This window comes from Mytilus trossulus, chromosome 6 (assembly GCF_036588685.1).
Source record: "Mytilus trossulus isolate FHL-02 chromosome 6, PNRI_Mtr1.1.1.hap1, whole genome shotgun sequence".
NCBI classification, from domain to species: Eukaryota; Metazoa; Mollusca; class Bivalvia; order Mytilida; family Mytilidae; genus Mytilus; species Mytilus trossulus.
Window position 1 is genome coordinate 23,832,164 of NC_086378.1, and position 16,444 is coordinate 23,848,607.

General features: G+C 32.1%; 1 protein-coding gene across 1 annotated transcript in view; it reads right to left on the bottom strand.

The window, feature by feature from the left end:
* Window positions 1-6,226: 6,226 nt before the first annotated feature.
* Window positions 6,227-16,444, bottom strand: part of LOC134723268 (FMRFamide receptor-like) — a 51,915-nt gene continuing 41,697 nt past the window's right edge. Inside the window, exons 2-3 of the mRNA XM_063586887.1 lie at window positions 10,396-10,459; window positions 6,227-7,662 (exon numbers count right to left, since the gene is read on the bottom strand). Coding sequence (XP_063442957.1) covers window positions 6,387-7,658 — 1,272 coding nt within the window. The 5' untranslated portion in view covers window positions 7,659-7,662; window positions 10,396-10,459 and the 3' untranslated portion in view covers window positions 6,227-6,386. The remainder of the gene's footprint in view (window positions 7,663-10,395; window positions 10,460-16,444) is intronic.

Here is a 16,444-nt window from a genome sequence, read left to right on the forward strand (position 1 = left end):
ATCTGTTTGATTAGATGTAAAATTTAATCTATACATTCTATCCAAAATCTGAGACACCCTTTTGTAATGGCTCTCGGGACAACATATCATAAAACCAACCCGTTCGAGGTCTCAATGTAGAAGCTAATTTCAATTGAAAGTGGAATTTTATTTTATTTTTTTAGTCACAGTTAGAATTATAATTGATCACATAATTGTTGTTGTATACTAACATTGCATTAATTAGAATGAGTTATCTGTTAGGTATCTATAAATACCACTTTTCTAAATTTTCAAGCATTATTAAGAAAGTTACAGCATTTTAAAACTGGGAAATTGGAGGTTTAAAATCTTTGTATTGTGCTACCTTAACCGTATTATTTGGTTTCCTATGGATTTTTTCAAAGATTTCAAATAAAACTTTTTCAAAATTAAGTAGTAGTTCAAAATGCACTTTAAAACATACCTAAAATGTATCTATTAAGCTCTTCTCATACATATACACCAAATTCTTAATTATGCTAACGACAGTTTATCAGGAAAACATCGTTTATCCGGTAATTCATTGGATGTGATGAGTTTAAAATAAAAGCTGCTAAAAGCTTTACGTATAGCGAATTTACGGCTATCATTTTACATCTTTTGTTCAATATTTCTATAATTTGTCCACATTTAGAAGGAAGTTTATTTGTTTTTAATTGCTTGTTTCCCGAAATCAATTCGCCGACATAACTTCCGTATGCAAATGATCTGTATAATAAGACACCCAATGTGCAGGATAAAATCAAATAATAGTTTATTTCAATGCACATGTTATACACGTGCTCAATATCCATACTTCGTTGATGATTGTTTACTATAAAGTAACTACCGGTAAACTACGGCTTCAAAACTTGACAAATAATACGTTGCCATATTTTCACAACATAACAGACAGAGAGAAACAAATTGACAATTATACGATAGGTTTGCGTAAAAAAATGATAAAATCGAGTACAGAAGACTAAGTTTGTGTTATATATGTTACAGGCAATTTCTAAATTTAGGCATTTTGTAAAATGACTGAAATTTTTAGGCATTTTCTAAAATGCCTGCATGATTTAGGCATTTTACAAATTGACTAATTTTTTCAGGCATTTTATAAAATGCCTGAAACAATCGTAAGGCATTTTACAAAATGCCTAAAAGACTAAAACTGAATGGAATGTACTCAAAATTTAACGACTGGAAATATCAAAGGGATGATTTTATTCTATCATTAAATATTGCATACAATTTAAACAGTTACAGTTTTATAATTGTAATTAAATCATTTACATTAACACTGAATATGACAATTATTTTGCTACATGTAATGATAGGATGACAGCATCTGTTATACATTTTTTTCTGTCTTTTTGCAAAGACAACGTTTAGTGTTACAGCTAGTTTTACCACTAGCACTTCGGCCACATTTTGTGAAACCCTGGCCTTCGCACAAAGAAACTTTACTGACAGCTTTACTGTAGGATATTTCACTATCATAATTTACGAATTGAATAGTAATAAAGTAACTGTCAGACCGTTCAAACTGATTCCTGATGTAAAGTCAACGTAGTATTCCATCTTTAATGCCAAGTTGATAACCATGCTCTTCCTTTCCGGAAACAACATCCATAAGGTTACACAGGTCATCTTTCTCTCCATCCACATGGGGAATTGTTACTAATACATTCACTCCAATATCTACCTCTGTCAAAACTCTGGCCTTTGTTAGTCTTGTATGATTTTAAATTTTAGTTTCTTGTGTATAATTCGGAGTTTAGTATGACGTCCATTATCACTGTACTATTATGCATATTTTTAGGGGCCAGCTGAAGGACACCTACGGGTGCGGGAATTTTCGCTACATTGAAGACCCATTGGTATCCTTCGGCTGTTATCTGCTCTATAGTCGGGTGGTTGTCGCTTTGACATATTCACCATTTCCTTTCTCAATTTTAACTTTCCGATAGATTTCTAACCTGACAGCATGTTTTGTCATAGAGTCTGATGCTTGCCTTCATTCATCATTTTTGATAACCTCTTTATTTGAACACAAATGACAAGTTATAGTATCAGACATTGAATGGTGCATGCTTTTCAAGTGGCAAATATTTCATGCATATTCAATAGGCCTATGAGGCAACTTAATGGTAGCAGAAGCCGTTAACTCAATCTTCATATGTCTTTATGTCTTCTTTTTTTTTAACTTGACCAATTGTTTAAAAAATATTCTTTGAGTGTATCATACTTTTATTATCAATATCTTGCAAGATGAGCAATTCAGGCTCCTAGAAGCATACATTTTTTCTTATTAACGCTTGTTACATTTTTAAAGAATAATCTTAAATTTATTTAACTGAACCCTTTTTGTAGCTTAACAATAAAGTTTTTATCATCTATTTCATATATTTAATATTTACATAATTTGCCTGAAACAGACCAGGCAATTTGTAAAATTTTCATTAAAAATGTCAGACATTTTACAAAATGACTAGGTTTTTTTAGGCATTTTATAAAATGCCTGTCAACTTTAGGCATTTTAGAAAATGCCTAAAAATTCAGTCATTTTACAAAATGCCTAAATTTAGAAAATGCCTGTAACATATACATGCATTGATTTTTAACGAGGGAAATTTGTGTATTACTGAAAGATTATTACACCAGAGTTTTCGATATCACAAACTAGTCAAAACATTTACTAAATTTTATCATCGGTAGAAGGACATCATTCGTAAATACAGCTCAACATGCAGACTTCTTATACGTTTAGATATTTCACATCAATTTTTTTATGGAAATATTCTTTATAAAGCACAAAAATGTCAGTATTCACCTCAGAAGCTGACAAAACCTTTAAATAGACTTATCAAGAAGGGTTGTAGTAACGATACTGTTGTCAGGTCATTAAAGATTGCATATTTTGTCGTTAATAATGATTCACTTATAGGGTCTTTGCATCGGAACTAAACACAGTTATTTAAAAACCAGATGTTGGCATGACACGGGTTATGTTCTACTCATATATGTTATGATGGTTTGATACTAAACCCCTAACGGGAAGGATTGTTCCTGATATTCATATGATGAAGACATAATCTTTCAATAAGTTAAATTGAAGTCTGGACCTGGCATGTCAGTTAACTGCTAGTAGTCTGTTGTTATTTATGTCTTATTGTAATTTTGTTTACTTTCTGTGGTTACATCTTCTGACATCAGACTCGGACTTCTCTGGAACTAAATTTCAATGTACGTATTGTTATGCTTTTACAGTTCTACATTGGCTAGTGGTATAGGAGGTAGGTCGAAGTATCATAAACATGTTGAACCCAGCCGCATTTTTGCGCCTGTCACAAGTCAGGAACCTCCAGCCTTTGTTAGTCTTGGTTTATTTTTAATCTTAGTTTCTTGTGTACAATTTGGAGTTTAGTATGGCGTTCATTAACACTGATCTATTAGATATATATTTGTTTAGGGGCTAGCTGAAGGACGCCTCCGGGTGTGGGAACTTCTAGCTGCATTGAAGACCTGTTGGTTACCTTCGGTTGTTGTCTTTTCTATGGTCGGGTTGTTGTCTCTTTGACACATTCCCCATTTCCATTCTCAATTTTAATGGTTCAATTGGAAACACATTTTTTTTACCATGCATTCGTTTCATATGACTTTAAGGTTTACAGTTACAATCAGAACAAAGGTAACATCATGCAAGTCCGTGACAAAGTTTCTAATGAGACAACTGTCTAAATCGGTGTTTGACCAATACAATAGAAATATAAGATGGGACAATAAAACAAAGTTGAGTATGTAAATCGGGAATGCGTCAAAAAGACAACAACCTGACTTAAGAGCAGAAAGCAGCACATGGTCACCGATGGGTCTTCAACACAGCGAAAAAATCCAGCACCCGGAGGAGGACTTCAGATGGCCCCATGTAGATGGTTCAAAGCATTTAGTCGATCTTAAACATTAATCATGTATTAATTATTATAAACTGCGTAAAGACGAATTTCAAAATTAGTCAAACTATGTTTCATAAAAATTGCCACCGTTGGTACAACTCCTTTTTTTTTAGAAAAGTTATACATTTGTAAAAGCAAATCTTTAATCATATGTATTATACAGATTCTCTTCATCAACTTTTTGATAAATCTTTGATGGGTTAGTATGTATAGATGGATTTTTTGCATGACAATAGTTCTTACCTTCCCCTTTCTACCACCAACATACCCTCCATTATTAGTTGCAGTTCAAAATTTTGCCTCATCAGTTCAAGAAATATAATCACATATGGACGACTACAATACAGGTTGCAGATCCAACTGTCAGTTTGTAATTAGTTATTCTATGTGGGATGCTCAACTTACAACTCCAGGAGGTCTGGACGTAGCATGTTGGTTAACGCAGTTTCTGTTCTATATCCTTGGTGATCAACTTTACATAACCTTTCTATTTGAATTTTGTTATTCTTGTCCTGAATTTGTATGCCTGTACGAAACATTTGGCAATGGACGTTTATCAAACAGTATTTCGGTTTTGTACCTAATTTTGACATTTTTAGATCTTTTAACGATTATAAGGCTTTGACTCAAAGTTCTAAAATATTATAAAGGTCACGAATATGTGCATATGTACGAAATATTTGTCCCTGGACGTTTACCAAACAGCCTTGCCGGTTTTGATTTAGAACCTCCAACTACTCAGCTATATCTCGTTTTTGAACGAAAGTGAGTCCTTGATTCAACGCATTCAAATATTATAATGGTTATGATACCGCCCACAAGAATTCTTAATTACAAAATATAGTAATTGGCATTATTCATTTTTGTTTGATTTGATATTTCCAGGATCCATACACGTGTTAGACAGATTTGCCGAATTTTAACAATAGGTAACAAAAATATTTCTTTTCATTGTGCTAGCGACTTTAAATGTGCATACGCATGTACATACTACTTGCAAGGGTTCAACTATTTGGACATTTAAAATGTAAAGTTAATTAGCAAGTCAATATCACATCTTTCTGCCTGCAAAGATAAACAACAGGCCAAGTCCACACCTGTCAACCTGTAAAGGTAATAAGCAGGCTAATTTTACATCTGTCTACCTGCGAAGATAAAAAAAAAACAGGACAAGTTCACATATGTCTACCCGTTAAATTAATTAGCAGTCTATTTCTCAATTTCTACCTGCAAAGATAAAAAAAACAGGTTAAGTTCACACCTGTCTACCCGTTAACTTGCGAATCAGTTGAATTCCACATGTGTTTTTACCTTGTAAAGGTATACCTTCGAAATCTTGCGGAAACAGAAGTAGTCACCTTTTAACCCAGAGTTTGATCATTTAATTATTAAAGGTTTATCTATTTTCAATGTTCTAGTCTTCAGGGCTTTGTTCATTGTTGAAGGCCTTACGGTGAACTATATAACTGTTAAATGAGTCTCGTATGGAAAGTTGTCTCATTGAAAATCATATCACATCTATTCATTTCAGGACCTGAGTTTTACCTCTAATGGGCATTTTCAATAATGAATGATTATTTGATTGATTGTGTCCAGTGGCAAATATTTCGTGCATTTATCGAACAGTCAGCAAATGCAAATACATGTATATTTTAAATTTTAATTACTATTTTAAAGGTTTTAACTCCTTATCGCACAAATCATGGTTTATGTGTTTTACTGGAAGTAAACAAAACGCGTACCATGAAAGAAATAGGCAATCAAATGATAATAGGACCGTAAATTGAACACTCGTAGTACTTGATTTTAGGAGAAAGAACCAAGATATCATTAACGTCTTTAAACAAGAACAATTCAATAACGTCTGAAATTCTCATAAGTAAGTTTTCCGTAATTATGATGACTTGCATAGTAATTGCTGAAATACGCCGGCTTTTGTACGCGTTCACTTATCAAAGCTTCCAGTATGTTTTCCACAATTATTATCTCCAAAAACAAAGTAGCAAACCTGTTGTTTATGGACAGAGCAACATTAAAAAGTATTAGTATTTGTAGGAAAAAATCAGACCCGTTTCAAGTGACTAAGATACATATATTTATCATTTCTTTGAATTCATATCAATTTATATATAGAGGAAAAAATATGTCCATACATTTAAAACGTTTAATTGTTTTCATTGAACGGATCGAAATCACATTTTTTGTTCACGAACTTCCGCAACGGCTACCTGAACGGAATAAGCTTCATTGTGTACACTTAACAGACAAACGTTTAGTAATATATTACTATTGTAAATTTATTTTGTTTAAGTTATAGACAATGCTATCCATTACACGAATATCCCATATTATTCTTTGTGTTCATTTAAGATACAAGTTTGAAATTAAAACTGAAAGATTATTCAATCTGCACTTTCAACTGGTGTTCTAAACATACTGTCCGTGACGATGTTTCATATTGTTTGAGCGTATAAAACTTGGTTTGGCAATATCGTCTTTATCGTTCTTGTCACTGTTCCACGAAGACACACGTTTCATGTGGTGTGTATTGTGTTGAGTTCTTTCGTTTTCATTTGCAGTAGACCACGAGGTGTTGCATGGAATGAAAATTTTAACAAACTGTTGTCTGAACCTTTGTCCGGTTACGAAATACAACATAAAATTTACAGTATGATTGGTATACATGAGTAATTCTGTTATAGTTCTTATTAATGAAAATGTCCAGTTTTCTTCTGATGAGTGGTTTTCTTTATTCCAGAATACTACAGCTATCATCATTATGTTCATTGGCAATGTTAAAAACAGGAAGGAAAACGATAGTGATAACAGCATTAATGTAAGTTTACTATTAGCTCTTCGAGTTTCTATTTTCTTTTGTTTCGACGATAATAACAGTGTTTCTCGCCGACGCCTTGCTTTACAAACTGTATTGATAATCATAAAATTAACAGCACTTATGATCACAAAAGGTAAAAAAGAATAGATAATAGCATCAACCCAGGGCCACACAGTGTTGATAAGCGTTGCATATGCCGGTGAAGGTGCGCATTCATATTTTATAGATGTACCTGTACCGTTGGTTGCTTGTATACCAACTGACCACAAGAAGTGTGAATTTAACGAGGCTATAACTGCCAGCACAAGAATTACCGACAATTTTGTTCGTCTAGGTGTACATATCATAGACGTCTTTAAAGGCATCTGGACGGCAATCCAGCGTTCAACAGTGACGGCAATTATCAACCAAACGCTTGCATCACTACTGAAAAATCCGACGAACACGAACAATTTGCACAACCAATCAGCCTCGTTTTGAATCAATATCCCAGTCAACTGCTTAATCCAAACTTGTAATAAGTTAGTCATCAACAAGAGTATATCCATTACAGCTAGCACGTATAGATAATGGTACGTTGACACTTTATGTGAATTTTTCACCAAGACGACGAAAGCAAGTATATTACCAATGGTTCCTAGAACAAGTAACAGTGGTGATATGTACAGTTTCAACATGTCGACAGTTGCATCCAATTCACCTGAAGGTGTGTTCGATTCGTTATAATGCAGATTTTTGATAAGACTGATAAGATCATTTTGATTTTCAACCGAATAGTTCTGCTCTTTTAGAAAATCCAGTACGTAGGCTGCTTCCTCCGGCGATGTGATATACTTCAACAATAAATCTGTTAGATTAGTCATTTTCCTGCAAAATATATTTAGACATATAAAAAATGTGGCATAATTGTTTATTCTCGAGTCATATTAATTTCTCAACACTCTAGATAAAAGATTCTGTTGAATGTACGTTTTTATCAACAAGGTAGCGTTATATACGTGTAATTTGAATATGTAAACGAAGTGAATTATATGACGTTAACTATGGTTATCAGAAAAGGGTTACATAATCTTAGAAAAAAAAGACAAACACGTGCAATTGATTTTATTATCAATAATATTCCTTCGAAACGCCTTTATCAAGGCTGGAAAAATACACATAAATCACACAAAACCTTTGAAATCATTTATCATTTATTGCAACTTCTAAGTGATATTACGAGTTTTATTTGGCTGTACTTGATTGTGAATATATGCACATTTTTCTTTTTTCATCCACAACATCAATTAAAGTTCTTATTACCGTGGCTTTTATTTTCAGTACTTGTATTTTATTGCTTTCAAATTGCAAGTATGGTCGTAAGTTTTTTTTTCATTGTCTATTTCTGAATTTTTCATTGCTTAGTTATTTCGTCTTTAATCGTTTCGATGTTATATAATCTGTTACGAACGGTTTGTGTTTAATTAGTAAAAGCTCCATACATTGTTTAAACGACACTAAACAAGTGAGGGAGGTGAATTCTAACCCAGACACATACAAATGTATTGATGTTGATTTTGTCTTGATGTTTTCGTGTGTCGCATATATGTAATGTCATCAGTTTTTTATGTGTCGTGTATGTAATGTCGTAAAGTTTTTTATGTGTCGTATATGTCATGTCCTAATGCTTTTTTTTGTGTGTCGTACACTTATGTCATGTCCTAATACTTTTTTTGTGTGTCGTACACTTATGTCATGTCCTAATGCTTTTCGTGTGTCGTTTATGTCATGTCCTAATGTTTTAGGGTGTCGTGTATGTCATGTTCTCATGTTTTTCATGTATCGTATATGTTATGTACTAATGTTTTTTCATGTGTCGTATATGTCATGTCTTAATGTATTTCATGTGTCGTGTATGTCATATCCTAATGTATTTTTAGTGTCGTATATGGCATGTCCTTATGTTTTTCATGTGTCGTATATGTCGTGTCCTAATACTTTTTATGGGTGTCGTACACTTATGTCATGTCCTAATGCTTTTCGTGTGTCGTTTATGTCATGTCCTAATGTTTTAGGGTGTCGTGTATGTCATGTTCTCATGTTTTTCAGCTATAATGTTTTTTAACATGTATCGTATATGTCATGTCCTTATATTTTAGGGTGTCGTATATGTCATGTCCTAATGCTTTAGGGTGTCGTGTATGTAATTTTTTACTTTTTTTCCTGTGTCGTTTATGTCATGTCTTAATGTATTTCATGTGTCGTGTATGTCATATACTAATGTATTTCTAGTGTCGTATATGTGATGTCATAATGTTTGTCGTGTGTCGTATATGTCATGTCATAATGTTTGTCGTGTGTCGTATATGTCATGTCCTAATGTTTTTCATGTCTAGTATATTTCATATCCTAATGGTTTTCATGTGTCGGATATCTCATGTCCTAATGTTTTTCATGTCTCGTATATTTCATATCCTAATGGTTTTCATGTGTTGGATATCTCATGTCCTAATGTTTTTCATGTCTCGTATATTTCATATCCTAATGGTTTTCATGTGTCGGATATCTCATGTCCTAATGTTTTTCGTGTGTCGTACATGTATATGTCAGTTCCTAATGTATTTCAAGTGTCGTATATGTCATGTCATAATGTTTGTCGTGTGTCGTATATGTCATGTTGTTATATTAATCATGTGTCGTATATGTCATGTCATAATGTTTGTCGTGTGTCGTATATGTCATGTTGTTATATTAATCAAGTGTCGTATATGTCATGTCATAATGTTTGTCATGTTGTTATATTAATCAAGTGTCGTATATGTCATGTCATAATGTTTGTCGTGTGTCGTATATGTCATGTTGTTATATTAATCATGTGTCGTATATGTCATTTTCTAATGTGTTTCATGTGTCGTGCATGCCATATCTTTTAAAATGTTTTTCGTGTGTCGTATATGTTATGTCCTAATGTTGTGTTGTTGTCAGAAATTTGGTCTGTTTAATATTTATTCGAAAAGAATCATGTGACCACCGGAAATCACACCCGCCGCCGCTTTATACTGGAATTCGTATTGTTCAGTCATTTGCATTGTAGACTGTTGTTTGTTATGATTTTGCGTTTTTCGTTTTTGCCATGAGACTGTCAGTTCTCTTACGCCTCTCTTTAATAGTATCGGGAGGTTTAAGAGCGTGACATATCAAATAAATAACTTGCGATTTAAAAATTGTACAATCATGTATTTTGTCTCTGGTGTATTTTTCTTAAATTTGACTTTTGGTTGCTTTTTTATTAAAAGATACTGAATATCTCCTTAATTTTATTAAGAAATAATTGATGCAAGCTATACTTTATTGAAGTTTTAACACGGGTAGGCATTATATTCGTGATTTTTTTTGCCCGAACGATAGTCAGTAAGCGTTTTAAGTGAATGAAATATATTAAATGCATGCCAATTTGATAAAATTCAATAGTCTGCAGTATTCAATATACGAATATTGGATTTTAATAGAACATGGGTTTATTCATAAAGCGAAATAAACACATAATATTAGAATGATGCATAAAGTACAATGTAGCAATATCACACATATTGTTATATAAATAAAAGTAACTCTACTCACCTTAGACTATCCCTGATGGTGTCAGCTCATCCTTTCACCATAAACTTATTGGATAGTATACCATCTGAAAGAAACAAGAACTATATATTAGATTGTTTTCTTATTTTTGTTTTCATTTTATCAAACTAGCTTTAATACTAGACTTGTTGACTAGGTCAAGTGATTGTACTAGACGCTGCCAGTACTTATACTCAAGCTTTTAATTCTTTTCAATAATAGCAATAAGATCGTTTTCGGTTTCTGTTAAGTGCTTGTTTACTGGACTTGTGTTCGAATAATGTCTGCAATTTCTATATATTGTTTAGTTAATTTGTCTAACAAGTTTAAGACGCGGACTATCAATCATTGTCCAAATATAACAAGACAGTATTACTTTTTTTGTGTATTCTGATTCCTAATACAGAAGCTTAGTCTGTCTCTAGATAATTAACTTTTTTTCAATAGACAGCACAACTTGTCGTCGTAGATGTGTCATTAATTACCATTGACAGATGTTTGTTTCACATGATTAGGAGATTTGATTTAACAAAACGAACTTTGAAACGAATAATAATACTAATCTATCAAAATGTTATTTTAAAGGTCAGTCTGGTCATTAAAAGCATTGCTGGAAAGGATGACATTCTGGACATTCAAAAGTGAACTCATGTATGTACTTTAATGAAGCTTATGCTTAAATGTGTGCTCAAGACATCAGAAGCAAAACATTCTGATGCAAAATATTTATGAAATAAATCAAAACATTACAGACACAAAAGCTTTCCTGAAAGCAATGAAATGCTGACCATAAGTGTACTCATATATTTACTATAACATACAATGTATATGCTACTGAAATGGGTGCTCAGTACACTCGGAAGAAAAGTTTGGGAAGAACAATATATAATAAACAAATCAAATCAAAACAAAACAAAACACACATAAGAGCACTGACAAATATGTCTTAGATGGTTTTTTTTTTAAACAAAATTGCAACCATAGTCTAGAATAACGAAAACAGTATTCATAAATTAAAATTGAACTGTTAAAAAAGGTATAATCTATTGAAATTATTAAAGACAAAAATTTCTTACTGTTGCACTCGGTATATAAACCAATTCTTAATCCATATAATTTACTGCAGATAATTACTGAATCAGATGGAACTAACTTACTAATGTAGATAAATGCCATATACTCAAAAGAACTGAAAGCCTTCCTGAGTTATAATACACATCCATGAATGACTGTCAATGTTTAATATATCTAGTTTTTCTATTCATTTGTTTTGAAAAGTGGCTGAAACAATAAATTAACTATTGTGTGCGTTGCTTAATAAGTGAACTTTTAAAAAAGGTCACGATTTGTTTAAAATAATTACGGGATAAATGAGTGATAAACTCCTGTTTTGATTGATGCTCGTCTTCTCTTTGCTTTCATAATCAGTGACGGTGTACTGCATTTACGTTAAATGTCGTAATTACGTTCAATGTCGTAACAGTGTCGTGTTTTTATGACATATGTCAGAACAAAATTTCATAATATATCGTTTGCGTATAAATGGTGACAAAACATGGATCTGATTTGTCGCGTCATCATGTCTGCATCAAAAGAGTTTATGATCGAGCTATATAATGGTTATGCACTTAAAGAACTTCATGCAAATGGTATGGCTTTGTCGTGGAAGTCTATCAAATCATTTCCATCAAAATAGAAACTTGCACAAAAGCAATTATTCACAAAAACAATGATGTTCAACCACAGAAGGATACTATTCGACAAACTTTATAAATCACTCTTTGAAAATTGAAAATGTGAATAAAAGAAAAAAACCAGATAGATCAAAATGGACAACAAATATTCTTATTTTATGATAAATAACGACGATATCACATATTATTTTTTTTCACATTAATCCCTCTGAAGTAGGGTTTTGTTTGGTATTATTTTACTTTTAAACAGTTGGCGTTTGTATTCAATGATAACCATGAAAGGGAATTTACACAAATACAATCCAAAAATGAACGTTTTCCTGAGGAAATGCTGTCGAAAGAATTGTTATAGGAAAGTTTTTTTCAACTAGTTTACCGAATGGAAAATTAGTTCTAACAGCAATTACGCATGCATCGCCTATTTTGATTGGATGACGTCTACCATGTATACCATGGTCGACGGTCAGGGAGTCGTTTGCAACAACCTTCTGCAATCTTAATCAACGTTTACGGGAATTTGGAAAATAGTATTATTATAGTTGAAGAGTCAAATCACAAATTGACAGTGGCAAATCCTCAGATATAGTTCATGTACTGTTGTTCCTTCAACTTTTTGCATGTCATTTTAAAAAGATATTAGCATTTATATTATACTAATGTTTCTATAATCTGTATTAAAGGAAACTAAAGCAGTGAAGCGAAACTTTTTGTATCGTTAATTATTTACTTCACAGGGCTTTTTTGAAAGATTTAATACTATGCAAATGTCATCTTGTAATTATTTTTTTTTCCGAAACTCTGAACTTTTATGATATAAAGACATTGATATCTATTAAATCTTATTCTTAGGACATTAGGATAATTGTTTTTATTCGCCTCATGTTAACACGATACCTTGCAATTAATATATTTTGTCAAAAAATTGAACTAGCTTTCGTGCTCATTGTGATTTTAGTATAATGATTAACACTGTTTTGGACTATTGAAGCCTTTTTTAATGTAAATTCAAATTCTGCAAAAGAAAGAGATTAATTTTATAAAACATTAAGTTTTACAAGATGAAGAAATCCTTGTATTAACTGAAATTGATTGTGTTTATAACGGAACGCGCACAAACATTTTGACACGTGTCTCTAAATTGATTCATAATTGATCTTCCAGCATACAACATGTCTGGTTCTTTTTCAATACTGTTATTGGAGTGGTTGAAACTCAAAAGTCTGCTCATGGCTTACCTGTATATAGTCACCCGTATTAATATTTGATTTTTTTTAAACCCTGCATCCAGAAAAGATGCGTATAATTATCAATGAGACAAATGATCAAAGAACAAGGAGGTAAACCATATGACCTTCAACAATGAACAACACCCAGTAACTTATAGAAAGCCATACAATTGGCATTTGACAACGAAATTTTAAACAATACAAGAGAAAAAATCTTGATATGACCAAGAAACCATATGCCATTTGGGACTAGCCCCTCCTATAGCCGTATCAAAAGACTGATTATCTATATGAATTAATGACGTAATAATAAGATTACCAAGGTTTATATCCATATCAGGTCTTGCTTTTTTGCGGATATAATATTTCAATTTTTCAATAGGATTGGTAAGTTGTAAACGTCTGTGTGATGCAGTTCAAAATCGTATAAGAAATGATTAAAACCAAATTGAGGTAAACATAAGCTTTCATTATTCTCCACCAATGAGCATGCCAAGATATAAACTACATTAAGATAAAAGTCAAGTTTCAAGTTAAATATATATTCGTCTTTGTCATGGTGACTTATTTTGCTATCATTGAAATATACTATAGAGTTTTATAGAAGATTATTCAACACATTAGTTTTTCAATATACAAGTCGTACTATGTATCTGAACAGAAAACAAAAAACATAGACGTATTCAGAATTTTTATTAACGAATACACAAAGAGAGTAGATACCAATCTTAATGGACATAAGGCAATAAGTCCAATGTTACTTTCAATAAAAAGATACATAGTCAATGAATAATATTTTTAAATTGTTAATATAGAGATTTGTAAAAAATGTATGTCAATTAATTTAATCAGCTGACTATTCCCTGGGTAGTCAGTGGATTGTAACAGGGTACGTCAAGAGAAGCTTGGAATCTTGATGGTTTATGTAGCAAGCAATATTTGATGAATAAAATTATTATGTAGTTAAAAAAAAAAAAAGATTATTCAACACAGCACGCACAATTTTAGGTCCGATATGGAAAGACAAATTTAAAATAATTTGTATGTTCATATATTACTGCAAAATTAATTACATGCTTTTGATTTTCTATAATCAGAGATTAACATTGGCAATAACCGTTTTTATAAAAGTGAAAAAGCGTTGAATACTTTCATAAACGATAGAAAAAGATGGGGGGAAATATACACGAGGGACATTCAAACTCATAAGATATAATACACTGACAAGAACATGGCAAACATAGAAAAAAGACCAACAAACAAAAGTACACAAAACGCAACATAGAAAACTGACGGCTGAACAACATGCATCGCACTAAAAACTGGGGGTCACATCAGGTGCTCCGAAAGCGTAAGCAGATAGAAAAGTTGAAATATGCATGTAATCTTTCGCTATGTTTTCTCGTTTCATTGAAGACCCATTAGTGGCCTTCGTCTGTTTTGTGCTCTTAAGTCGGATTGTTGTTTCAAACACTTTCCCCATTTCCATTCTAAATTTTACAAGACTGCCTAACAAACAAAATTATAATTGAAACTGTGCTTCTTGTACAGAAATCATCTGGTGTGAATATATAATGCATGACGTCCCTACGTTTTGTTATGCTACATACAGGTCAAAATATGTACCCCTGGTGTAGAACTTTGCAATACCCTGAGTACAACAAAATTTACGCCGGCGTTATGCTTAACTTGAAATTCTCATTTTGCTTCCCATAACTTTTAAGTGGCAGTCTACATAATAGTTGTTTATATAAGAAACGTGTTTTCTTTGCAATAAACTTTGTTTATTTCCGTATTTAATGCTGTAAATGTTTTTACTCACAAACATGTTTAACCCCGCCGCATTTTTGCGCCTGTCCCAAGTCAGGAGCCTCTGGCCTTTGCTAGTCTTGTATTATTTTCATATTAGTTTCTTGTGTACAATTTGGAAATTCGTATGGCGTTCATTATCACTGAACTAGTATATATTTGTTTAGGGGCCAGCTGAAGGACGCCTCCGGGTGCGGGAATTTCTCGCTACATTGAAGACCTGTTGGTGACCTTCTGCTGTTGTTTTTTATTTTGGTCGGGTTGTTGTCTCTTTGACACATTCCCCATTTCCATTCTCAATTTTACTTTACATTTTAGTTAAGTTGTTTATATTGGTTAATGATGAACTCGCATAGCAAACACATTATTATATCAATTCATACGTTTGATTTCATTGAATGCAAACTATATAATCTATATAAACTTCCCACTTTTACATGTGCCACTATTTTATATCGAATGGAACTCAGTTCTTTCAATACAAAATTGTATTTGACAAATAATATTTCTTTTATTAGATATTGGTTTTAGTGAATCTTAGGGGGGAAACACCAATTCCGGTCCTTACATAAATAATTTTTCAAATATTTCTGTGAATGCATAAACATATGGTTTGTTACAGTAGTAAAATCTATCTTTAGTGTGCATATAAAAACAATAAATATTTTTTTTCTAATTTTAACTTTTTTTTATTATTAATTGAACATAATTTTCGCCTGATTACATCGTTAATCTGGTTATTCCTGTCACGAGTAATGGACTTTAAGGAATTAAGGGTCAGAAAACAAATTTAATATAAAAAATTACAATTTCTTACGTTATTTCATTCACAAGTAATGTTTTAAAAAACTACTAAAAAATAAGTCATGACTTCCTACCATATGTTTGCTGACCATGACAACAATATATATTATTTAGGGAGTAATGTCGAAGGATATATTGTCCAATGAATAGTCTGTATATGTACATTATATTTTATAAATTAAATTGCATTACGCTATTTGTGCTCAACCGTGTTTTTTTTCGACCAAGTTCTTAAAATATTTGTATTAATTAAAGGATGGTTATTCGGATACAAAAGAGAGGCGGAAGATATACAATAGTTCAATTATAACTAGTATTTGATGTTTTCCTGAAGACAATTTATAGTAATTATCAGAGACAATCCCGTCATTTCTATGGTGGTTATTCCGTATACAAATTGTCTTTTCAAGGCCAGAAGAACCGCGAGCAAATGGTATGTTTGAATACAAACAAGATAACCGTTGGCAAATTTTCTAGTCTATGCTGTTTTGAAAACGTTCAAATATGCAATTATCAGAA